Source organism: Myotis yumanensis, unplaced genomic scaffold, assembly GCF_028538775.1.
Source record: "Myotis yumanensis isolate MYYU_CA2020_CCGP unplaced genomic scaffold, mMyoYum1.0.hap1 SCAF_1, whole genome shotgun sequence".
NCBI classification, from domain to species: domain Eukaryota; kingdom Metazoa; phylum Chordata; class Mammalia; order Chiroptera; family Vespertilionidae; genus Myotis; species Myotis yumanensis.
Genome location: NW_027223752.1, coordinates 145,886,853 through 145,912,900, shown reverse-complemented (window position 1 = coordinate 145,912,900; position 26,048 = coordinate 145,886,853). Strand labels below are relative to the sequence as shown.

Here is a 26,048-nt window from a genome sequence, read left to right as displayed (position 1 = left end):
GTAATTTCAAAACTTTCATATTGTTGTAGAACAGATCCCCAGAACCCCTTCTTGCTTATAAAACTGAAACTCTGTGCCCATTAAACAACAAATCCCAACCCCTATCAATTTGTCTGTTTTTAATTATTTGGGGTTTTTTAAATATTTTCTTGAATTTTCTCTCAAAGTAGCCTGAATAAGGAAAAGGTTTTATCTATGGGTTTAAAATAAAGGGTTTTCTCACCCATAATTTGAGCAAATAAGTTAGGAACATAGCTTTCATATCTTGGTTAACTAGGAGCTGAAGAACATTCTACATTCATTTTATTTAATAATTATTTCAATATAGTACATGCCTTTGTGTCTTTCAGAAATTAAAACCTTTACTTGTGCATTCTAAAACGAACTTGGTAACAGATTCTATATCTTCTGGAAGTGATAATCCTTCTTCGGTAGGTATATTATTTTTCCCCTATTAAACATTTAATCATTCAATATTCAGCTGCAATAATGAAACTTTTTGGTTTAATATTCTTCAGATAGAAAACATAGGCAGTGATCAGAGATCCTTTTCGAGATCACCAAAAGGTAAAAATCTTTATTGTTGGAAAAAAGTTTCACACATAGAATGAATGGGTACTTAGTTTAGAATAACATTGCTTTTCTTTGTTAACTTGAGGTGTTTGGTATTCTCGGTGAATGTATGACTTTTTTCAGATAATTTATAAAACTAACTAGAAGCCTGGTGCACAAAAATTTGTGCACTCGGGGGGGAGAGGGGGTCCCTCAGCCGGGCCTGTGCCCTCTAGCAGTCTGGGGCCCCTCAGGAGATAATGACCTGCTGGCTTAGGCCTGCTCCTGGGTGGCAGAGGGCAGACCCAATCCCTAGGTGCAGCCCCTGGTCGGGCTCAGAGCAGGGCTGATTGGGGAGTTGGGGCACCGCCCCCTGTCATGCACAGAGCAGGGCGGATGGGGAGGTTGCGATGCCACCCCTAGTCATGCTCAGGGTAGGGCCAATTGGGGGGTTGGGGCACCGCCCTCTGTCACACTCAAGGCAGGGTCGATAGGGAAGTTGCGATGCCACCCCCTGTCATGCACAGAGCAGGGCCCATCAGCGGGGTTGGGGAGCTGCCCCCTGTCACACACAGAGCAGGGACCATCAGGGGGGTTGGGGCTCCGTACTCTGTCACACACAGAGCAGGGCCAATCAGGGGGTTTGGGCGCTGCCCCCTGTCACACACAGAGCAGGGTTGATCAGGGCATTGGGGAGCTCCCCCCTGTCACGCACAGAGCAGGGCCGATCAGGGGGTTGGAGCGCTCCCCCTTGTCATGCACAGAGCAGGGTCAATCAGGGGTTTTGGGAGCTCCCCCCTGTCATGCACAGAGCAGGGCCGATCAGGGGGTTGGGGAGCTGCCCCCTGTCACACACAGAGCAGGGCCCATCAGGGGGTTGAGGAGCTCCCCCCTGTCACGCACAGAGTAGGGCCAATAGGGGAGCTGGGGCACCGCCCCCTGTCACATACAGAGCAGGGCCCGTGGGGGGCGGGGGGGGGGGTAGTTGAGGCGCCACACCCTGTCACACTCAGGGCAGGGCTGATGGGGAGGTATAGCTCTACCCCGTCTCACATAGGGCAAGGCCCGTGGGGGGGGGTTGGGGTGCCACCTTCTATCACCCACAGAGCAGGGCTGATCAGGGGGTTGGGGCGCTGCCCCCTGTCACACACAGAGCCGCAGGGCAATCAGGGGGTTTGGGCGCTGCCCCCTGTCATGCTGATCCCGGTGCCGGGAGGCCTCGTGGCTCCACTGATCCAGCCCGGCAGGGTCACAGATCCGGGTCCCAGTCCGCAGACAGCCTTGCCTGCTGCCGCCTGCCTTCAGTATGCAAATTAGCCGCCATCTTGTTGCTTCAGGGTGGGGGTCCCCACTGGGGTGCCTGGCCAGTCTGGGTGAAGGGCTGAGGGCTGTTTTCAGGCTGGCGGGTGACTGAAGCTCCAAACCTCTCCTTTTTTTCTTTTTTTTTTATTCTGGCATTTATTTACCTTCTATGGCTGTCACTGGAGCTGAGAGCCGGCTTTCTCTCTGAGGCTCGGCTGAAAGCAGGTTTCTGGCCTTTGTTTTCTGTATTCGAAACAATGTTGCGACTCCAGCTCTGAGATCCTGGCTGACTGACAGGAGGTTTCTGGGGTTTTGTTTATCTTCTATAAATGTTACAATGTTTCCAACTGAAGCTCAGAGGCCGGCGGGGAACGGTGGAGTCCACAGCAAGCAAGCCTCCTGTTAGCTTCCAGCTGCCTGGCTGCTGGCCGCCATCTTGGCTGACAGTTAATTTGCATAAGGATATGCTGATTAGCCAATGGGAAGGGTAGCGGTTGTATGCTAATTACCATGTTTCTCTTTTATTAGTGTAGATACATAGATATGTTGAATGAAAAATGCTAGTATGTATTTCTGAATATTGTTGCTCTTACTTGAAAATGGATTGTCATATTTCAAAACTAGAAACTGTCTCAATTGAATCCTGTTTCTTTTTTATTAACTGCCCAACTACCTAATAATCTTGTTAAATTTCTATTTTTCCAACTTAATAATTAAAAAAATATATATGACTATTTCTAGCATACTCTATCTCTGCTCAGTCCTTACAGGGCTTCAAATTGGAGTTTTTTGAAAATGGAAGTATGTTTTGTCCATAACTTTATATAGGTCTTTGAGGATACAATCATACTTCCTTTTATTTAAACTTGGAAACCAAAATACAAACCCTAAGTATTACATCTTTCCTTAATTGTCTATGTTATAAGCAGTCCAGCTGAGGGTGTTGAGTGGCAGGGTGATTAAGTAAAATTAAAGAAATTCATCATTTAAAGGTATTAGTATGCTCTATTAAACAAGTTAGGTTAACAAAATATGGCATTATTAGTCTGAATACAAATAATTATTATTTTAAATATATTTTTATTGATTTCAGAAAGGAAGGGAGAGGGAAAGAGAAATAGAAACATCAGTGATGAGAGAGAATCATTGGCCAGATCCCTCCTGCATGACCCAAGGCTGGGGATGGAGCCGGAAACCTGGGCATGTGCCCTGACTGAGAATGGAACCATGACCTCCTGGTTCATAGGTTGACACTCAACCACTGAGCCATGCCAGCTGGGCTTTAATAGTAAATCTTTATATAAGGTAGAAGTGTGTGATATGAGTTTAAGTCCTGGACACCAATTTTAAAATCTTCTACTTTTTGTAAGCTAAATTATTTTTTAGCAGAGAGAAACCTCTGCTAGAGATTAATTCTGGGCCTCCACGCAATGGAGAGGCCATTTCTGTAGTGCTTATATTGTATCAGCAGTATCTGTTCCAGAGGTGCCTGCTCCGACTACATAGGACTCTTTCAGCAATCACTGGTTGCCTCTTGGGCTGGCATTTAAATTACACTAAGGCTCAGACGGACTCTATAGTGCATGACTACTACCTTTTAAAGGTATTGGCATGTGAATAAATTATTTGATCTGTTGAGTTATCAGAAATTCCAATCATACAGTAAATTTCTGTGGTTGGCCTGAAGTTTTAATTACAAAATTTAATTAAATGCAGCAGTTCATCCCACAAAAATCTCAATTGAGGAGTTCGCATCCAAAATTGATTTTCTTCAGCCAAGCAAACCATTTTTCAAAGGTCCATTTGAAGTAGTACAAATCGATAGCTGAAACAAATATCACTCCCTTTTCTCAGTCCTGCAAATGCAAAATGTGGACTTATTTCCACCTGGTCTACTCAAAACCCTCCTAAAATTCATTTGCCCACTTTTTTGCCTTACTAATTAAACTGAATGTAAATATTTTCTATGATCCATAACTTTGCAGTATGCCACAGAGCTCATCATTCTGAATATGAATCCGCATTGCATAGAAGGCATAGGTGACAATGTTCATACCAACGGCCTCTGAACATAACCCTGGCATTTCTTTCTACCAAATCTCACACACAACTTTGACAGGTCTTGGTTTTCCCTCTGAAATTAGAGGAAATAGCCCTGTTAAAAAAAAGTTTCTGGTTAATTGGGTTCCAGTTAATCCAAAGTGTACTAGAAATGAATTTTTTGTTCTTAATAAATATAAACAAATAAATGAATTCCAGGGGGCATTTTTATTACAAATTTGCCAACTTGGGAAATAAATGAACCATACATTTACTAATTTGGGGAGAAATGAATCTTTTCATTAGAAAGCACAGCTTTTAGTGGTTATGACTACTGAATGGTAGTCACAACTAGGCATTCCAAGAACCAAGTTATCTTCACTACACAAGTTACTGGCAGGCTCTCAGATATTTTGGAAGATTGAGTACCTTCTTTAAGCCCCTAGGAAATAGTTTAATACATTATTGCTGTTTTCAAGCACTAATTCATAAATACATTATTAAAGAGGTATTTAGTTATGTGGTTAGTATGTATCTGACTTATAGACAAATCTTCATTACATTCTATTACAAGGCAGTGGGGAGGGGCATGGTTTACTATAACCCATCTTGTAACAGAAGCCAAATTGAGTTCTTTAAAGTCACTATTGTATTAAGTTCCATTTTTAGAATATGTAAATAGAATATCAATATTGTATTCTATTTTTTTTAATCCTCACCCAAAGGATAAGTTTTTATTGATGTTTAGAGAGAGAGAAACATTGATTGGTTGCCTCCCGTATGCACCCTTACCGGGATCGAGCCCAAAACCTTGGCATATTGGGACGATTCTCTAATTAACTGAGCTACCCAGCCAGGGCCTCACAAGATACTTTTAGTGAGTGTAGGTCCTATTCTAAATGTCTTTCAGGCTGTAACTTCAACCCTCTAAGAGGTTGGTACTCTTGCTTTCCCCCAGTTTAAAAAGGAGACAACTGGATAAAAAGGGGTTTAGTAAGCTGCCAGGTTTACACCACAAGTAAGTGGAGCACCTTGAATTCAAATCCAGACAGGGCAGCCCCAGAGCCCAAGCTCATCACTCAGTCAGTTATACTGACTTACCCCAAGGCTCCTGCGTGCCTTGTGGTCCCCTTTGCAGCAATGCGGTGGGAGATGTGATGTAACAGGAAGACTTCGGCAGTGGACAGTTTGGGTTCTCATCTCAGTTCCAGTCACTCACTGGGTGACTTCAGCTCAATTTTCTCTGCTACATAAAAAGGAGATGGTGACCTCACCCCAGCTTTGTGATGAGGATTAAGTGAGATAATACGTGGTGTGCCTAGCTAACCCCTTACCTTTCCCCCCAAGCTATTGATGATAGAATCCCCGGTCCCCCAAATAAAGTCTGTGTTTTGACCTAAGCAGCAGATTAATGATTTAAAAGAGCTACTCTCTCTGTTAGTTTTTCAGTAACTAATTTTCTACCAGACATAGCTATAAAAATAAAATCCACCATTAGTGTTAATATATATAGTAGCTATGCAAAAAGTGAAATAAAACATATATTTTACAATAACATTTTATCAGGTAATATATCTTTCCTAAGCAGATTGAAAATAACTTTGTATGTTGCAAGTTTTAATTCAAAAATCTTTAAAGGGAACAACAGAGAGTCATGCAACATAGAAAAAGAGATAAAGCGGTAAATAAATCTTTGTTAATCACAGGGAATAAAAAATGAGGTACAATACTATCTGCAAAATTTCAAAGCAGTTTTTTACTCAGTGGTAATTATCCCGAAAGAGCCCAGGTAACATTATTAATTTGTTTGCTACTTAAGTGTGATAAAATTTGGGATCTGAGCTGCCCATTGTGTACTGTGCACAGCCACAGATTTTATGTACTCAAGAAGACCTTTCTCACAGTCCAGAAATTAGGTGCTATTGACATTGTAATCTTTGTAAATGTCCTTAATGAGCCCCAAAGACACAAATCTCATAGATAAAACCTCAAAGTAACAGTGACTCTTTAAGTGGCTTGTCTGTGAGGGAAAGCTCAAACATAAATATCTTAAACACAGGAGGAACCCAAATTCAAACCTAGATTACATTGTGTTGTTAATTCTCTGAGATATTAGGGAAGAAACATCCAAGAGGTGATTGAAAGGCTTTTAAGGAATAGTAGGACAATCTCAATATATATGAAAGCATTTGAAATTCTTTCTTTTCATCCTTTGAAATTTTGGACCTGAAAATTTTTGCTTTGTTTTTACTAAGCGTAGTTAAAAATGTATAAAAATAAATATTGATTGAAAGTGTTTTGATTTTTAACGCAAAAATAATTTTAACAGTAACAAGATATTGGAACTTAGCAGATAAAAAGACAAAAAATATTTTGGGCATAAGTGTTAGAATTATTTTACATATTGCTTCTAGACTTCAACTATAATCAATATAATGTAGTAAGGTTTTCAAATTCATATCCAAATGCATATTTAATAATATTAATACATATACTACAATATATAACATTATTTAGTACGAATTGATGGTACAAAAATGGTAGAAGAAGGAATTAATCAATGAATTATGAATTAAGTACCAGAACTAACCTGATTGACTAAATATAATTATTAAGGTGTTTGTAAATGTTAATATTACCGCCACCAACTTGTCTACTACTTTTTTTATTGTCACCAACTACTTATTATTCAAATGGTATATTTCTAAGCTATAGATTCCATTTTTGTCTTTGAGACTTAAAATGATTCTCAACCAACTTTTCCTAAGAATTTCCTTGTTCTGTATATCTATATTCTAAATATTGTAATATTTGTTAATATTTTATTTTTTAATATTTTCCAACATTTAATTATGAAATTTAAGTTACATTTATTAGGGTGATATTGGTTAATAACATTATATAAGTTTCAAGTATACATCCTATAATATATTGTCTGTATATTGCATTGTATAATCACTACCCAAAGTCTAGTCTTTTTCTGTTACCATATGTTTGTCCCTCTGGTCTCAGGAAACCACCATACTATTGTCTGTGTCCATGAGTTTGTTCTGCTTGTTTGTTTACTGCTTTCTGTTTCATATCTCACAGATGAATGAAGTCATGTTGTTTTTATCCTTTTCCATTTGATTTATTTTGCTTAGTATAATACTCTCAAGATTCATCCATGTTGTTGCAAATGGCAGTATTTCATTCTTCCTTATGGCTGAATAGTATTCCATTGTATATATGTACCACATCTTCTTTATCCAATTATCCACTTTATTTCCATGTCTTGGCTACCATGAATAATGTTGCAATGAACATAGGGATACGTTTATCTCTAAAGATATTTTCTACTTGAGGCATGGAATTTACAATATTAGATGTAAATATTAAATGATAAAACCTGGAAGATCAGTGCCATATCTCATAGTATGCCTTTCCAAATACAGGGAGTGCTCAAGGGCAAAGAAAAGAGCTAAGAGTACCAGGTGAGGTCCAGAAGAGGAAGAGACTTATGTCCCGGAAGGAGAGAAACTCCCTGGAGGCTGGTAAGAAGGGTGAGGTGGTGGGAGGGGCTGACCTCACAGGCGTCAGGCCCAGAGTGAGGAGGGAGCTCTTGGCTACGGGAAGATCTTTTCCTTCAGAAGTTTGAGGCCTAGAACCCAGGCTGGGCACCATATTCATCTGTGAGATATGAAACCAGAGCTGAGACCGGCAGCGCACATTACATCCAGACATGAAAGGTGGCAGGGTTGTTTGCCACCAGGCGGTCTGGAGCCAGTAGGCTGGAGCTGGTTGGAGAGAAAACCTCAGTTTCTGCCAAAACCGGTTTGGCTCAGTGGATAAAGCGTCAGCCTGCGGATTGAAAGGTCCCAGGTTCGATTCCGGTCAAGGGCATGTACCTGGGTTGCGGGCACATCCCCAGTGGGAGATGTGCAGGAGGCAGCTGATCGATGTTTCTAACTCTCTATCTCTCTCCCTACCTCTCTGTAAAAAATCAATAAAATATATTTTAAAAACAAAACAAACAACAACAAAAAACACCTCAGTTTCTGGTTTTTGTTTTGTGTGGTTTATTTTAACCCAGGACACAGGAGTTTCATTTGCAGCTGCTCACCTGAGGCTTTGGTGTAGGGAAGTCTGTGTGGGCTCGAGGTGCCTAAGGAGAGGCTGGGGTGGGAAGCATTGGAGGAAGATGTGGAAAAGCAGCAGCTGGGAGTCCTGGGTTCAGCCGTATACCTCCACACTGAAATGCTCATTTTTCCTGAGAGAAGCTAGCCACTCCCAGAAGCCACAGCTCAGGAAAATGAGAAAACCCTGCCCTAAGTAATACAGACCACCACACCCTCAGGAGCCCTGCCTGCCCACCCTGCATCTTGACCTTTGCCAAGGATTCAGCCATAGAGGCCAAGCCTGCCCATTTGATCAGTCTCAGGGAGAGTTTGAATTGGGGGTGGGGCTGTCCTGCCCCACTATCCTGGGAACCTGGCTAGTGCCTCCCCTTGCACCAGGAGAGCTGATAGAAACTCCAGGTTTCCAACTGATCCCACTAGACTGCATATGAGGATCTCCACCCAGTCGAGGGCAGAGTACTATTCTGGGCCACTCACAGAGGAGTAGCTCAGGGAAGGGAAACTCACCCACCACTTCCCCTGAAATCTGAACAGCATCTCCCCCTCATGGAGACACACAGGTCTAGACTCCAGATTCTATCTAAAGCCCTTTCAGAAACAGACTTTTGAGTGATTACGATTGACAGCTGGCTGGCAAGTGAAGACCTCCAGGCAGAGCCCAGGGACCTGGGGAAGGTACTGACCCAGCCAGGGCCCTATGTTTAGAGGGCAGCTGGGCCCCTCCCACATGCAGTCAAGTCCTGTGGAGACAGCCACAAACTGTTGATCACTTGGAGCTTCAAGCAGGTTGCTGAAAACCAAAGGAGGATAGTTTCTGACAGTGGTTAGCACCCATGTACCTCATGGGAAACTCAGAATTGGCAGACGGAATAGTCAGCCACAGTCATCAGAAAAGCAGGATCCAAATGGAACTCCCATGAGGCACTAAACTCTGCTGAGACAAATACCGTTTCACTGTATTCTCTCCTTTTTAATTCTTCCCTTTCTTTTTTTTCATTTATCTTCATCTCTCTGCTTCATTGATCTGTTATTATTTTAATCGCCACTGTTTTGTTCATATATCTAATTTATCTCTCCCATTTTCCTACTCATTTTTTTCTTGGTCTCCTGCTTTCTCATATATTTTTTTTTCCTTTTCTTATTTTGGGTCGATTTGCTTTCTCCTCTATTCTCCTTTATAAATATTTTCTTCCTCTTTTATTTTAAACTGTTTTCCTTCCCCTATTCCCCTATTATTTATTCTTATTTTCTTTATTTTATCTCTGTCCCTTCATATTCCTTTTTCATCCCCCCCCCCCCCCCCCCCATACCATTTTGGTTTTGGCTTGCTTTTTTTCTCCTCATATTTTCTTTCTTTTCTATAATTCTTGCTTTCTTTTCTCTTTCCTAATTTTCTCCTCTCTGGTGGTTATTTTTGTTGTCGTAGGGGTCTTGTTTATGTTTTTGTTTTGTTTCTTTGTTTCATGTTTTGTTGTGCTGTATTTTGTTCTGTTCTGTCAGCACCTCCACAACAGCTCTCATGACATGATTGGGGATGAGCCTCATAGTCAGCCAGCCTGAGAGAAGATCCCATCCACAAACAAGACAACAACATTCAAGACCCAATTAAAACAGGAGAACCCACATAACACAAACAAGGGGCATTTCTAGAGTACCCAACTCAGGAGATCTAAGAGACTGCACTACCAGGTTCCACAAAGCATCTACTACATAATACCACTCCATAAAGGCTGGGAGGCACAGCAGTTTGATCTAATACATAGAAACAAACACAAAGGAACAGTAAAAATGTTGAGACAAAGAAACAACCCCCAAGTGAAAGAAAAGGAGGAATCGCCAGAAAAGAAACTAAATGAAATGGAAGCAAGCAATTTGTCAGAAGAAAAATTCAAACTAATGGTTATAAGAATACTCAAACAACTTAGTGAGAACTACAAGCCAATTAATGAGAACATCATGGAACTTAATGAGAACTATAGCAGCATAAAGAAAAGGGTAGAAACCATCAATGAGAATCAAGCACAAATGAAAAATGACAATTGAATTAAAAATACCGTGGAAGGAAACAACAGTAGACTAGTAGAAGCAGAAGACCAAATCAGCAAATTAGAAGACAAGGTAGAAAACACACACACACACCCATTCAGAGCAGCAATTGGGGGAAAAAAACAACAATTTTAAAGCAGGAGGAGAATGTAAGAGAGCTTTGGAACAACATGAAATGTAACAGCATTTGCATTATAGGGATACTAGAAGGAGAAGAATCTGAGCAAGGAATAGAGAACCTATTTGAAGAAATAATGGCAGAAAATTTTCCTAACCTGGTGAAGGAAAAAATTCACTCAATTTGAGAAGAGACAGAGAGTCCCAATCAAGAAGAATTTTAAAAGACCCATACCCAGGACCATCATAATTAAAATGGCAATCATTAAAGACAAAGCAAGAATCTTAAAGGCTGTAATAGAAAGACAAACACCAGCAAGGGAGTTCCCAATAAACTGTCAGCTGAATTCTCAATAGAAACACTTCAGGCCAAAAGGGAGTGGTATGAGGTATACAAAGTAATGAAAAGGAAGGGACTTAATCCAAGACTACTCTATCCAGCAAGGCTATCATTCAAAATGGAATGTAAAATAAAGGCCAAAAAAAAAAAGGCTAAAAGAGTTTATTACCACCAAACCAGCACTGCAAGAAATGCTAAAGGGGCAGCTATAAGATGAAGAAATAGAGCAAGAGAGAGAGGCACACAAGCATAAAGAATTAAAATGGCAACAAATAAGTACCTATCAATAATAAACTTAAATGTAAATGAATTAAATTGTCCAATAAAAACACATAGTATAGCTGAATGGATAAGAAAACATAACCCATATACATTGAGTGGCAGATTATTATGACCACCTGACATTTGTAGGCAAATTAGCTATAATTTGGCACTGAAGTTGCTAGAGGGCCAGACCATTATAAATAGGGAAGCAGGTTGTTTACCATGACAGTGGAAGTGGTTTTTTTCTGAAGATATGGGTAAACAAAGCGATTTAACAGCCTTTGAATGTGGAAGATATATACACAAACATACACATACATACACTGAGTGGCCAGATTATTATGACCACCCCATCAGTACTTCATTGGGCCACCTTTTGCCTTCAATACTGCGGCGATTCTTCTTGGCATTGACTCCACAAGATGTTGAAAGGTGATGGGAGGAATCTGACACCATGCCTGATGAATAGCACTGTCCAGTTCTGTGAGATTTGATGGTTGTGGAACCAGCTGCCTGATGGCTCTTTTAACTTTGTCCCACAAATGCTCAATTGGATTGAGATCTGGTGATTGTGGGTGCCACCTAAGCAAGGTAAAGTCTCCCTCATGTTCTTGAAACAACTCCTGCAAAATATGAGCACTGTGGCATGGCACATTGTCTTGTTGGAAGAAGCCATCTCTATTGGGATACGCCATCAAAATGATAGGATGAACTTGATCAGCAATGATACTTATGTATGTCATGCTATTCAGATGTTGTTCCACACTAGGTACCAAGAATTTTAAATATGAAAATGAGATAGAATTTCATACCCATCAGATTGGCAAAAAGCAAAAGTTTGGCCACCTCAAGTGTTAATAAGAATATGGAACAACCGCCTAAACCGGTTTGGCTCAGTGGATAAAGCGTCGGCCTGCGGACTGAAAGGTCCCAGGTTCAATTCCGGTCAAGGGCATGTACCTGGGTTGTGGGCACATCCCCAGTGGGAGATGTGCAAGAGGCGGCTGGTCGATGTTTCTCTCTCATCGATGTTTCTAACTCTCTATCTCTCTCCCTTCCTCTCTGTAAAAAATCAATTAAATATATTTTTTAAAAAAAGAATATGGAACAATTCAAATTCATAAACTACTACTATGAGTGTAAATTAGTGTAACATTTAGTAGCACAATTTGACAGTATCTAGCAAAGTTAAAGATGTATATACTCTGAGACTCAGCAATTCCATTTGTAGGTATTTACTAGTGAAACACTTGCACATATGACTATGAGAAATATACAGGGATGTTTATAGCAGCTGTGTTTATGACTGTAAGTAATTAAAAATATTCTAAGTTCCCATCAACAGGAGAATGAATACATTGTAGTATATTCACTCAAAGGAATATACTACACAACAGGCAAAATTAGTGAACTCAGGCTACATATAGCAAAATACTGTAATTAAATGTTAAGATATAATATTTATGCGAAAAAATATATACATTGCATTCCACTATCATTGATATAATGCTTGAAAACATGCCTAATGATGTTATATATGTGTTATATAGCATAATTATATATATATATGTCTATATATATGTCGTATATATGTGTGTATGTGTTTATGGAAATATTTTAAAATATGCAAGATTGACAAACACTAAAATCAGGGAGGGAAAGATATGGTTATCAGGAAGCTTCAACTCTAGCTTCAGTGCTTTACTATTTTATGAATCATGCATGACAAAATCTAACAGAGCCAGGTGGTATTCAACAGTTACTTATGTATTTTCTGAATGTTTGAAATATTTCATAATAAAAATAATTTTGCCGTAGCCGGTTTGGCTCAGTGGATGGAGCGTCAGCCTGCGGACTCAGGAGACCCGGGTTCGATTCCAGTCAGGGGCATGTACCTTGGTTGCGGGCACATCCCCAGTCGGGGGTGTGCAGGAGGCAGCTGATCGATGTTTCTCTCTCATCGATGTTTCTGGCTCTCTATCTCTCTCCCTTCCTCTCTGTAAAAAATCATTAATATATATATATATATTTTACCCATTTTATTTGTATACAATTGTTGGGGTCCAACCCCAGCAGGTCCAGGGGTTCCCCATAGGTGTGGACGGAGTAGGTGAAGAAGGAATGGCACGGAGGCAGCATTCAGGTGATCATCATAGTTGGGTTCCTCAGCCAGGTTCTGTTGCCAGGTTCTCCAGCCAGGTTCTCATCTCTAGCCAGGATCTCCAGCCAAGTTCTGGTCAGGATCTCCAGCCAAGTTCTGGTGCCACGTTCTCTCGCTAGGTTCTCCAGCCAGGTTCGGTCGCCAGGTTCTGTCCAGGATCTTTTGCCATGTTCTCTTGCTAGGTTCTGTCTCTAGGTTCTGTCTAGGATCTCCAGCCAAGTCCTGTCTCTAGGTTCTGTGTGTCAATAAAATATATTTTTAAAAAATAGTTTCTACATTAAATATGTCTTTAAGGAAATTAAGCCTTTTCTCAATTCATTATTACTGATATAAAAGCCCAAATAATAAAATTATTACTTTTTTTGGCCCCTTCTAGCTTACATTTGTGTAGAATTTAATAGTAGACAATGTAGTTCTTCCAATGACCTACTTTTTTCCATGTGATTGTTTATTTCAAGATGAGAAACCTACATTAAAGAAGTTGAATTAACCAGGAATATGATAGGTAGAGGATTAAAGTCCAGTGACATTTCTGCACACTGAAATTTATAAACCCACTTTTATAATCTCAATTTATTCCCTCAGGTTTCAAAGTTGGGGTTCCTCCAGTTGAAAGAAATAAATATATGGTATCTTTCATTTGCAAGGATGTCATTTCAAGCTCAATTAAGGGTGCACTTGACATGCCCATCTTGTTTTTCAAAGTTGTTTTAGCCTGTCTTGGTTCTTTAATTTTTCATAGAAATTTTAGGTTTATCATTTCAAGATCCATGGAAAAATCTATCAGTATTTTATTTTAAAGATTGATCTAGAAAGAATTAAAAGTTTTAAGTCATTGAGTCCTCCCATCTATGAATATAACATTCCATTGATTTGGAAATTCTTATATCTTCTTCAACAATGTTTTGTAATATCCTTATAAAGGCCTTGTACATCTTTTATTAGATTTGTTTCTAAGTAACTTTAGGTATAAGTAACATAGTTTTGTACTATTATGAATGTAATGTGTTTCTATGACATTCTAAATACCTATTACTGTGGATTTTGTATTTTGATCTTGGCTACAGCAAACTTGCTGAGCTCTATTGGTTCTAATAGCTTGTCTGAAAAGTCTCTTGTCATTTCTATAATTTAAAACACTTGTCTCTTACAATCTATAAGTACAGCTTATTTTTTTCTTTTCTTGTTGCACTGGCTTACCATTGTCAGTAGAATGCTGAATAGAGCAGTCAGTGGCAATTTGTCTTGCTTCTCTCATAGTAGGGCAGTTTCTAGAGTGTCACCGTTAAATATGATGTAGGCTTGTCAGTTCTTCTTTATTAAGTCAACAAAGGTATCTTCAATTTGGCACTGAAGTTGCTAGAGGGCCAGATTATAGAATTATGGATTCTATAATCTCTGCAATTATGTCCCTCTTTCTGTCCCAAACATTATTTTTTAATTTTTATATATTTTCAATCTTTGTTATTGAGATTATTACAGATGTTCTTCTTTTGTACCCCCCTCCATTGTCCCCTCCATCCAGTTCCCACCCCACCCCAGGCCTTTGCCACCCCATTGTCTGTGTCCATAGGTAATGCATATATGCATATAAATTCTTTGTTTAATCTCTTCCCACCTCCCCACCCCCTTCTCTCTGAGAATCTTTAGTTTTTTCCATTTCCATGTCTCTGATTCTATTTTATCAGTTTATTCTGTTAATCGGATTTCTTATTCATTTATTTTGATTTTTAGATTCTATTTTTGATAAGTATATATTTGTTGCCTTTTTTTGTTCATATTTTTTATCTTTTTTTTCTTCTTCTTTCTCTTCTTAAAGAATGCCATTCAACATTTCATATAATACTGGTTTGGTGGTGATGAAATCCTTTAGCTTTTTCTTGTCTGGGAAGCTCTTTAACTGACCTTCAATTCTAAATGATAGCTTTGCTGGGTAATCTTGGTTGTAGGTCCTTGCTATTCATCACTTTGAATATTTCTTACCACTCCCTTCTGGTCTGCATAGTTTTTGTTGAGAAATCAGCTGACAGTCATATGGGCATTTCCTGTAGGTAACTAACTGCTTTTCTCTTGCTGCTTTGAAGATTCTCTCTTTGTCTTTAGCCCTTGGTATTTTAATTTTGATGTGTCTTGGTAGAGGTCTCTTTTGGTTCCTCTTATTTGGGACTCTCTGTGCTTCCTGGACTTTTAGTCTATTTCTTTCACCAGGTAGAGGAAGTTTTCTGTCATTATTTCTTCAAATAGGTTTTTAATATCTTGCTCTCTCTCTTCTTCTGGCAACCCCATAATTCCAATGTTGGTATGCTTGAAGTTGTCCCAGAGGCTCCTTACACTATCTCCATATTTTTGGATTCTTTTTTCTTTTTGCTCTTCTGATTGGGTGTTTTTTGCTTCCTCATATTTCAAATCATTGATTTGATTCTCAGAATCCTCTACTCTACTGCTCAATCCCTGTATATTATTCTTTATTTCAGTCAGTGTATGTTTGATTTCTGACTGGTCCTTTTCCATTTATTTGGAAGTTTCTAGAAGATTCTTATAACCATGGTTTTGAACTCTATATCCAGTAGGTTGCTTTTTTCCATTTCTTTCATTTGTGACATGTTTCTTTGTCACCATATTTTGGCTGCTTCCCTGTGTTTGTTTCTATGTATTGGGTAGAGCTGCTATGTCTCCTTGAATTGGTAAAATGGCCTTGTGTAGTAGGTGTTTTATAGGGCCTGTGACTCAGCCTCCCCAGTCATTGGAGCTAGGAGCTCTAGGTGCACCCCTTGGTGAGCTGTAAGCACAGTCTTGTTGTAGTTGAGACTTTATTGCTGTTGCTGTCACTGGAAGGAATTGACCGCCAAGCTAATTGGCTGTGAGGACCAACTGCAACTACAATGGGAGAGCTGCTGTACAACAGATACCCCTATGGAGCAGGACTTCCTTCAATGGAGCTTTGTTGCTCATTGAGTCTACCCCTTGAGTGTGTCACTTATGGATGTCTAGATTTGTAATCTGGTATGATCTGACACTGACCACTGGGTACACTGGCTCTTGGGTCTCCAAGGAGGTGCAAAGTCAGCCACTGCCTGGGCCAACCCAGCAGGAACTACGGAGAGATCTTCAGATTCCTCCTCTTTGTATCATGTTTGGAGGTGCCCAGATGAGGCCCAGCAATGAAGCAAGGCAGGCTGGGTCTAGTGCTGGGTCTTGGGTCTTTTATTGATAGGTTTGGTGCTCCCTGATCCAGCGTTAGCTTGTTGAGAGATTTTAGCCTGAGCAAGGACAGGCCATTCATATGCAAAAGCCATTGCACAGAGCTTGGGTGGGGTTGTAAATTGGATGAGGCAGGGTCTTAGGGAATCCCTGAGGCAGAGCAAACATAAATCGCTGCCAGTCATCCCTATGGCCTAGAAGATCCCAGCAAGGAACAAGGATCCCTGGAAGCACCTCCATCTGGGAGAAAGCCGCCCCTGAATTCATACCCCAATGCCAGACAATCCAGTTCCTCCTTGTATATGTCTATGTTCCCTAGAGCCTTGCCCTGGTGCTGTAGCTCAAAGGAAGTGAGACCTTGTAAATTCAGTTCCTGGTGCTAACCTTTTAAGAGGAACAGCTGAGTCTCCAGCAGCCTCTGTGTCACTGAGCCCCAATCTGAACTGGTTATTACAGCCCGTAGTTCTTACTGACCATAGGACTTCTTTTCCCACCTCTGGGACCCTAGGCTGGGGGTCTTGAGTGGGGCTAGGACCCCTTGCTTCTCCAGGCACCCTCCAAAGAGATGATCTCCCTCCAGATTAAAAAAGGGGCACACTTAGGTGCCGAACCAGCCAGTTCCGCACCTCCACACCTCTTATCAGTCTCAGTTTGCTTTCTTTACTTCTCTAATTGGAGGACAGCTTTCAGGCAATTCTGGATGATGATTGTTCTATATTTTAGTTGTAATTTTGATGTGGTTGTGTTAGGCAGTGGGTACAGGCATTTACCTATGCCACCATCTTGGTTCCTCTCCTAACATTATTTTATATATTTACCATTTGTTCTCATTCCAGCTAAAGATTTTTTTATAAATTTTAGTTTTTCTAAAGTACTAATTTTGGGTTTGTTTATTTAATCTACTGTATTTTTGGTTTTATGATTTAATTTACGTATTTTATCTATTATTTCCTTCTATTTTGAAAGACTTTTCTGTTCTTTTTCTCTATTTTACTCATTTCTTTTTGTTTTTACTATATTTTAATAAATGCATTTATGACTATAAGAAGTATTTTAGTTGTATCCCATAAATTTTGACATATGGTATTTCAATTGGTGCTTAGTTCTGAATATTTTATTACCATCATGATTGCCTGTTTAACATGTGAGTTTTTAAACTGTCTTTATTAAAGAGATAGATTTACTTTTTTTGTAGTGTATTTTATTTTATTTATTTTTTATTTTATATTGAATCTATTGGAGTGACATTGGTTAATAAAATTATATAGGTTTCAGGTGTACAGTTCTATAATACATTGTCTTTATACTGTATTGTGTGTTCACCAAGTCAAGTCTCCTTCCATCACCATTTATTCCCCCTTTACCTTCTTCTACCTCCCCCCATCCCCTTTCCCTATGGTAATCACCAGTGTACTATTTTCTGTGTCTATGAGAGTTTTTTTTCTTAATACCTTCATCTTTTTCACTCAGACCCCCACCAACCCCCTTCCCCTCTGACAGCTGTCAGTCTGTTCTCTGTTTCTATGACTCTGTTTCTATTTTATTTGTTAATTCATTTTGTTCATTAAAATCATATGGTACTTGTCTTCCTCTGACTGGCTTACTCAGAGAAAGCAGAATACTATTCAGGTCCATTTGATTGCTTTACTTTTAACGACTTCTAATTTAATTTCATTTAAGTCAGAGGTTGTAATTTGTAAGACATTGAAAATTTGTACAGACTTCCTTTGTAAAGTATTTTGAAGTATTTGTATTACCTTGAAAATGGTTTTATTTTCTATTTTTTCAGTACATATTTTCACATTTATTAGGTCATTATATTAATTTGAGTATTTTCTATTATTCTAACCTATTTTGTCTTTAATATCTTATTTTCTGAAAGAATGTAAAAATATCTCACTATGTGTAAGAATTTACCAGCTCCTCTTAGTAACTGTTAATTTTTGTTCTTCCTATTTTAAGGTTATAAATGCATCCTAATTTATTATATTTTCCTTGGTGAATTATTGCATGCAGTGTTCCCCTTTATTTCTAGTAATTCCTCGATGCTTTAAATTCTGCTGTAAACAACACTGTAATAGCTTTTGTTTTCTTAGTATTGCATTATACCTCTTTTTTCATCCTTTTATTTTCAATCTCTTTTTTAATTTTTTATCCTCACCAAGGATATGTTTTTTTAATTGATTTTAGAGAGAGAGGACCAGAGAGCAAGAGAGTAAGAGAGAGACAGGAGAGAGAGAGAGAGAGAGAGAGAGAGAGAATGAGAGAGAGAGAAACATCGATGTGAGAAACATCAATCAGTTGCCTCTTCTATGTGCCCCAACTGGGGATTGAACCTACAAAACAGGTATGTTCTCTGACCAGGAATTGAGCCCACAACCTTTTAGTGTACAGGTCAAAGCTCCAAACAACTAACCCACCTGGCCAGGCTATTTTCAATCTTTTTATGATTTTTTAAATTTTGCTTTTCTCTTTTAAGCAACTTAAAATTAGATATTTTTATTTTAGTTCTCTCTGATAAGATCTACATTTTAACTGTTCTATTTATAACAATGTATTCTATTTACAACGTTATAATTATTGATAACTTTAGACTTATTTCTACCATATTTTTTTATTTTCTGATATTTTGCTTTACTTCCTATTGTTTTTTTCATGCTTTCTTTTGGATTGTTAGTTCTATATTTTTTTTTATTTTCCTCTCTGCTGGATTGAAAGCTACAAGCTCTATTTCCTTTAGTGCATATGTATAAGTTTATGTATATGTTTTAGTATATATGTATGTTAAAAATATTGTTACTTTGATAATTTGTTTAGTGAGGCCCAATCATTGGTAAATTGTTTATTTTAATTTTTCTACACTTTTATGGTAGTTTAGCAAGATATGAAATTCTAAATTGGCAATTATTTTTTCCTCCATACTTTGTTATTGTACCATTAAGTGAGCCTCTGCTCATGGTTATTTGAAGTTTATTATCAATTTTTCAATCACTTGTGAACATTTTATGTTTTCTTTATGGTAGTTTTTAAAGCAGTAGTAGTTTAGTTTTCATTCTTGATGATCTGTAGTTTTATTACAGCGAATTCAATGGCATATTTATCTTTATTAATATTCAGAGCATAATTTGTATCTAGTGATTAGTTTACTTCTAGAAGTCTCTCAGCTACTGTCTTTGTAGTATAGGTATTGCTTGTACAACATTCTCTACATTATTTTCTTCTTTCTTGTCAGCTTCTTCTCTAGGCCTCTAATATAAATTTTCTAAATTAATCTTCAAATACTACCTTCTAATTTTCTAATTTTCTCTTCAGCGGTACCCACTTTATCCTATGTTTTCCTTTAATGATTTTTTTTTAGTTGGTTCTTTTTCATAGCCACTAGTCCTTATTTTATTCTGTCCTGTTTTGTATAATAATTTGTTTATTTTTTTAATGGATTATTATCAATTATTTATTTGAGTACTAAACACAGACATTTAAAAATTGTAGTCAGACTATTTCATCAACTTACATTTATTTGGAGTGAATTCATGTTCTAATGACTTATCTTGTTGTTGTGTTTCCAAGCTTTCTATTATTTTGTTCATATCAAAACTTTGTTTTACAGACTCAAATATCTCTCATTCTATTCTATATGTTTTAGTATATATGAATGTTAAATATATACTCCCCTTTTCTCTCTCTCTCTCTCTCTCTCTCTCTTTCTCTCTCTCCCTGAATACAGTTATGTGACTGCTTCTATTTGTGCCAGTCTCACTCCCAATCCACAACCCATTCTTATAAGCTTGAAGGTGCCTGATCTGCTATAACATTAGGGTCTTGAAGTCCCCAAGCCATCAGGTGGCTTGACTCAGTTTCTAAATGTAAAGTAAGTTTTGCCCTAGAGCCCCCCTAGTCTCATAGCTTTTTATAAAACCATAGCCCCATATTAGAAACTGTTCTTGTTACCCCCATGTCAATTTCCTTTAATTTCAGCTTCTGGCTTCAAAGAGTGAATTTGTTCTTCATCCAACATGAAGCATGCTTAGCCTCTGTTATCAAAGAGCTTTATTCCTGGCTCTCAGTATGAATTTCTGAAACAAACCAAACAGCCTGTGGTTTCATCCTGTGGGAGTGAATACTAAGGTCATATATACCAAGGGGCCACAATGCTTAACCTTCTGGTACTAAGGTCATATATACCAAGAGGCCACAATGCTTAACCTTCTGGTTTCACCTTTTCTTTATCAATCCATCCACTCGTTCAACAGACTTTATGAACACCTACCAGAAGCAAATCCCTGCACTAGGCACTGAAGAGAGACCTCTCAGTTCTGGGAAGGTATTTTCTAAGATGGACACTCAAAGACTAGCACATTCAATAAAAGTAATACCAGGATTTACAGAGGTCGCTGAGAAGGGTGGGCCTGAGGCCTTTCTGCATTCTTCACATTACTGCAGAAATTGCTACCTCATTACTCAGGATTGTCTTTTAATAGCCTCTTCCCCCATAGGAAGGTGGGGGAATTGGATGAAGATGGTCAAAATATACAAACTTCCAGTTAGATAAGTAATGTTATATACAACATGATGACTACAGGTAACACTGCCATATGGTATATTTGAAAGTTGTTAAGAGAGCAGATATTAAGAGTTCTTATCACAATGGGAAAAAATGTTTTCTCTCTTTTTGTATGATATGTATGTTAACTAAATTGTTTATGGTAATCATGTCACATTATATGTAAGTCAAGTTATATTTTATACTTAAATTTACACACTGCTGAGTTCCAATTATGGCTTAATAAAACTGGGAAAGATCGATCAAAAATGAAAATGTAGAAACAAAAATCTAAAATGTTTTCAGTGTGTATATTTTAAAAATTGTACCTGAAAAATTACTGTATTTCTTTGGTAACATACTCAAACATGAAATTATGTAAAAACAGCACTTCAACAAAATATTCAAACATCAAATGTAGGTTATACAGTAGCAATGAAAACTTTAATCATTAGGACACAAGTTGTTTGCTTATAGGAATGTATAGGTGCTATGACTTCAAATTCATCCTTGTGCAAATTACATAGACCAAATGAAAATCCCATTAAGAATAATTATCTGAAGCTTCCATATTAAAGTATATTTATTTTTCCCTAGGATTAAAACAGATTGCATTGAGAGCCCAGTCTTTCATAGAGAAGGGGGTGGGGAACAGAGTTGGGCCTTCATTTTCTCACAAAAGGCACAATGTGAAACGCATCTGTGAACATTGCATAATTTGTTATGTTCTACAAAGAGGTGGGTTTTTGTTATACACATACCAAAGCTATTTGGTACTGTTTCACCAATGATCTCTATTCAGGTCCAGAAAAGAAATTGGCCTCAGAAGAGTGAAAGGAGAGTAAATTTTTCTTTAAAAATTAGATACAGATTATCACTTCAAAATACAGGAGGGAATTTTACAAGTGATGGTGCACTGATTAGCTTTCCAATGGACATCCAGTCCTTTATGAAACACATACTAGCTGTGGTCAGCTGTGACCAATGTGCTTTATTACTCTCCAGAAGAGCTGCACTGAGAATACCCATCTAATTTAATTGAGAAATGTTGGGTGAACTTGAACTACTTCATGGACATGAATAACCAGAGAATTTATTTGATAAGACATTAAAGGCTGAATATGGTAACTATCTCTTTGATGGTTTGATACAATCATTTATTTAGTTAATTAGCATGTTTTTCATATTTTTTGTTATTACTATTCCAGTAATTACATGAGCAGCTTAAGAAAGGGAAAAACATTTCAGTACAACATCATTATGACAAATTATAACCATTACTTATTAAACCATTAAATATTCATGACAGTTTTTACGTAGTTCAATCTTTAAAAAGTGACATCAGTTTTCAGGTAAAGGAGCCTAACAATAATTAAACTGTGGGAAAATTAATAAATTTACTCTTTTTTCATATAATAGTCTCTAAATTATTTTTAAATATTGTTTTCTAATTTCATTAAGAAAAAAATGTCAGGAAGTTGACATGCTATTCACTAATCTCTTGCATTTTTTATTTACTTTTTTTGTAAACTGGGCAGTGCGAACTATCATTATAGTAACTTTATCAATAGTATGGCACTCAAGGTAGCATTAGATGATAAAGTACTTTTCCTTCATATGTCTGCCAACATTTAAGAGAAAGTCTGTTGTATCCCCATGACTAATGCTAAGGTATGATTTGGATACATGAATTTTTTCTTACTGTATTTAAATAGTATACCTTTTAAACTATTCACAGAAATGCAGAGATAGAAACTCTAAAAGTAAATTACAAAATCACACTTCATGTACTAGTGACTCTTTAAATGGAATTTTTCATTGAAACTTTGTCATTAAAATAGAAAGGCCTTTTGGTTGTGCCCATACAAGCATAATAAATTGTATATGTTTGTGATACTGAATGACTCTTGCCCATATGCTGCACTGCAAAGCTACATGAATGAGGCATTTACCAAATCAGGCCCACCACATTAAACAGAAAAACAATCTTTATTCATGGTAACTTATCAGTTTCAATTAATCAACCTCAACAATGGAAATTCTGATGTGTTCAAGCAACTTGAAAGCAATAGGTCATCTCCAGGGCAGCCATGTTGTGTCTTTGTGCCTAAGGTTTCAAACAAAGCAACATCTCCAATAAATAGACATACATATACATACATACATGTGCATATATATACATACCAATGGTTGGCTACAGCTATGCCATGAGGTGTCACTAAAAAAGCATGTTTATTGTTGATTTTTATCATAGCAAATGTAATTGTTTTCCTTCAAGTATTACTTTTTTGAGCTTGCAAGTTTAGACAAAAGGAAAGAAATTTCCATTGGATGACCATCCTTTCAGTTTCTGTGCTGCTATGTGAATAGCATTGTGCAAACCATTCCAATGGTTTTGAAAAGGGGTAACCATTGGTTTGATTTGGTTACACGGTTTAGTAAAGAGCTCCCTCCCACTGCCTTAGGGTCTGTGAAAGGTCTGTGACCTGTTTAGAACAGCCAAGTGAAATGTCATGTCGCCCCTCCCAAATGGGAGTATCTGCATTCATTTGATCAGTATAAAAAATGATTGGGGATGGCGAGATCAGTGCTTTTGAATTGCAATTTATAGCAGTTTACAAAAATGCACATTGTTGGAAAAGAAAACATGGAAGTGTTTCTTTCTAAATTGCATTACCTGTGAAATGTCATTAGTCTTTTAAGGATATTTACATCCTTTTTTAAAAAATTATTTAGGAGACTTATTTCAACTAAGGAAAACTAGAATTTTATTACATTATGATTTTCTAAATTGTATTTTGGTTTTAATAGCAGAAATTAAGGAAAACAATGTGTCTGAGTTCTTAGGATAAACGTGGTTTGTCATTTCCATCTATTAATTCTCTAAGAGAGTCTTTGCTAATCAGTTGCATTAGCAGGAGATGCCCAGTTATCTTTTCCAGATTATAAAGGAGATTCATTTGCAGGTAAATGCCTTGTCTGCTGATTTCTACTAGTGAGTCTGAAATCACAGGCATACTGAATCCTACCAGGTTTCCATTATTCTTTCAATTTCTTTGTCAGATGAATATATTCTAAATCATGGTACCATTAGACTCATCTATGTGTAGGCATCATTTCATAAAAGGGAAAGGTTATTTCTTTTTAACTTCATATATAAATAATACATGAACTTTACCCCAAAAGTGGAGGCAGGCTGTCCAAGTTCATAAAGGCTTAATGCAGCCACCTGGGTCTCTGGGGTCCAGAAAACAATGCCCTTTATTCCATGTCCAGAATCTTCAAAGCTCCATCCCTTCACCTTAGGCAGTGGGAGGACCTGGGCATCATTTTAAAGAATTCTTCCTTTAGTAAGAAAAGTCACCTTGAGAAAAGGCCTTCAGAACTTCCCTGATTGATCCTTGACTAGAAAAAGAAAGTCCCTGCTTCAGAAAAGACTTGACCCAGATAGTCTTCCTGGCATTCCACTTTGAACCTCCCAACCATTGAAAGCCGAGGTTGTCACGTTTTTATCTTTGTTCATGTTAAGCCTTGAAATGACAGCCTGGTTCTGTGTTCCTCTCTCCCACTACCCAGGCTGTAAGTGTCCACATTGACACCTACCGGTGACCGCAGGCTGCAATTCTTTGTCGCCTTCTCCACGCCTCTGGCTTTCACTGGGATTAGCTCAGGGCCTTTGTTCCCCTTCAAAGCTGGAACATCACACCCCATGTTGTGGCTTTCCTGTCTCAGACCCCCAACGCTTTCCTCACAATTTACACACCAGGTAAATGTTCCTCCCTACAGAGCAGAGAGAGCCCAGCCGGTGGGGCTGGGGGGAGGGCCAGACCTCCTCCCTTCCCCAACCTCAGAACTCTGCCAGTCTGGTCTCTTTCCTTCTCATTCATAATTTTCTATTTCATATGAAGGGGAGATTGAATACACAAATGGAAATTTAAATCTTAGATTCCTGGACCTCAACACAAGCCAACCCCTCCCCTTTAAAAAAAAAAGTTACAGTGGCCCCTAATTCTAGGGAGGGCACTCTCAGCAGAAGTTACTTACAAGCACCTAAGACCATTTCTATGGTCCGGGGCAGGGGAAACGGCCTCAGAAAACTTGACTGACACATGCTATGTTGAAGGCAGTGGTGGATCTGAGCACCTGACCTCCCTGCCCCCAACCCCACCCCCTACACACACACACACACACACACACACACACACACACACACACCTCCAGGTTCCTGCAGAGGCCTCCCTCCGCTCCCTCCTGGGGCCTTGCCTGGGAGAACCCCCTAACAATGATGCACAAAGCCAAGGGTGAGGAGTGGGGAGTGGCTTGTGTATAGTAATTAAAACAAATTAAATGTCTCTTCCTCTTTCCCTATTTTTAGCGAGGTTGTCATACAGAGAAGAGTCTTTGCGGAGGCATTTGATGCCCCAGATCAGCCCTTTGGAGAGGCCTTCGAAAACGGAGGACGGCCTTTTGGAGAGGCCACGGATACCGAAGGGTGCCCCCTTGGAGAGAGAGTCCACGGGGACATCGGAGAACATCCTTTTGGAGAGGCCACGGATACGGGAGGACGCCTCCTTGGAGAGACAGTCGACAGGGACATCGGAGAACATCCTTTTGGAGAGGCTTTCGATACCCCAGAGTGCCCCTATGGCAAAGGAAAAGGCGAAGCCATCAACACCCAGAAAACCCCTGTGAAGGATATGGATGCTATTGAGTAGACCACTGGGCTGCCTAGAGCAGGACCACAGAAAGAGGCCCCTCACCATCCTGGCCTGAGGGCTGTCTCGCTGGCAAAGGATACTATCTCCACGATTTTTCTAAAATTACTGTCTCTCGAGATTATGTCTACTAACTGGAAGAGAACACAAGGTGCTCCGGCTAGGCTCACCTTTCCAAGCCCTTAGAGGAGACTGCTCACTGGTGTTGGAGTGGCAGACAGGCTTGAGGGGCTGCCAATTTTTTTTTTTGATGTTTTCTGGGCTCAGCGGAGTGCCCAGGCACCTTAGGGTGGGAAGGAATAAACTTCAATAAAATGTTTGGGGCACTAAACTCTTGAATCCCTCCAGTCTTTCTGTAACACAAGTCAAACTGGTATGCTGCCTCGCCTGTCCACTGATCCCCAGGAAGGCAAACGGTAAAGACTGGGAAGGGATTTAGAATGTTCTCTAAAGAAGTCTTCTCTTGTCTTCCATGACATAGGCTCCTGGCCTTATCTTAAAAGCCATAAACAATTCTTCAGTAAGTGGGGAAACTCTTTGGAGTTTTGCTTTCTGGAAGGTTTCAAGATGAAGATTCAGGCATCTACTCTTTCTGGAATGTCAGGTACCCATTCCCTGAGGGCAGCTTCCCTTTCTTCCATGCGTGCGTAAT

The 26,048-nt window shown here is 38.8% G+C and overlaps 1 protein-coding gene across 1 annotated transcript in view; it reads left to right on the top strand.

The window, feature by feature from the left end:
• CUNH10orf67 (chromosome unknown C10orf67 homolog) overlaps positions 1 to 25,713 on the top strand; it is a 142,001-nt gene extending 116,288 nt beyond the window's left edge. The window contains exons 16-19 of the mRNA XM_070427716.1: positions 351 to 431; positions 519 to 567; positions 7,329 to 7,427; positions 25,057 to 25,713. Coding sequence (XP_070283817.1) covers positions 351 to 431; positions 519 to 567; positions 7,329 to 7,427; positions 25,057 to 25,373 — 546 coding nt within the window. The 3' untranslated portion in view covers positions 25,374 to 25,713. The remainder of the gene's footprint in view (positions 1 to 350; positions 432 to 518; positions 568 to 7,328; positions 7,428 to 25,056) is intronic.
• The last annotated feature ends 335 nt before the right edge of the window (positions 25,714 to 26,048 follow it).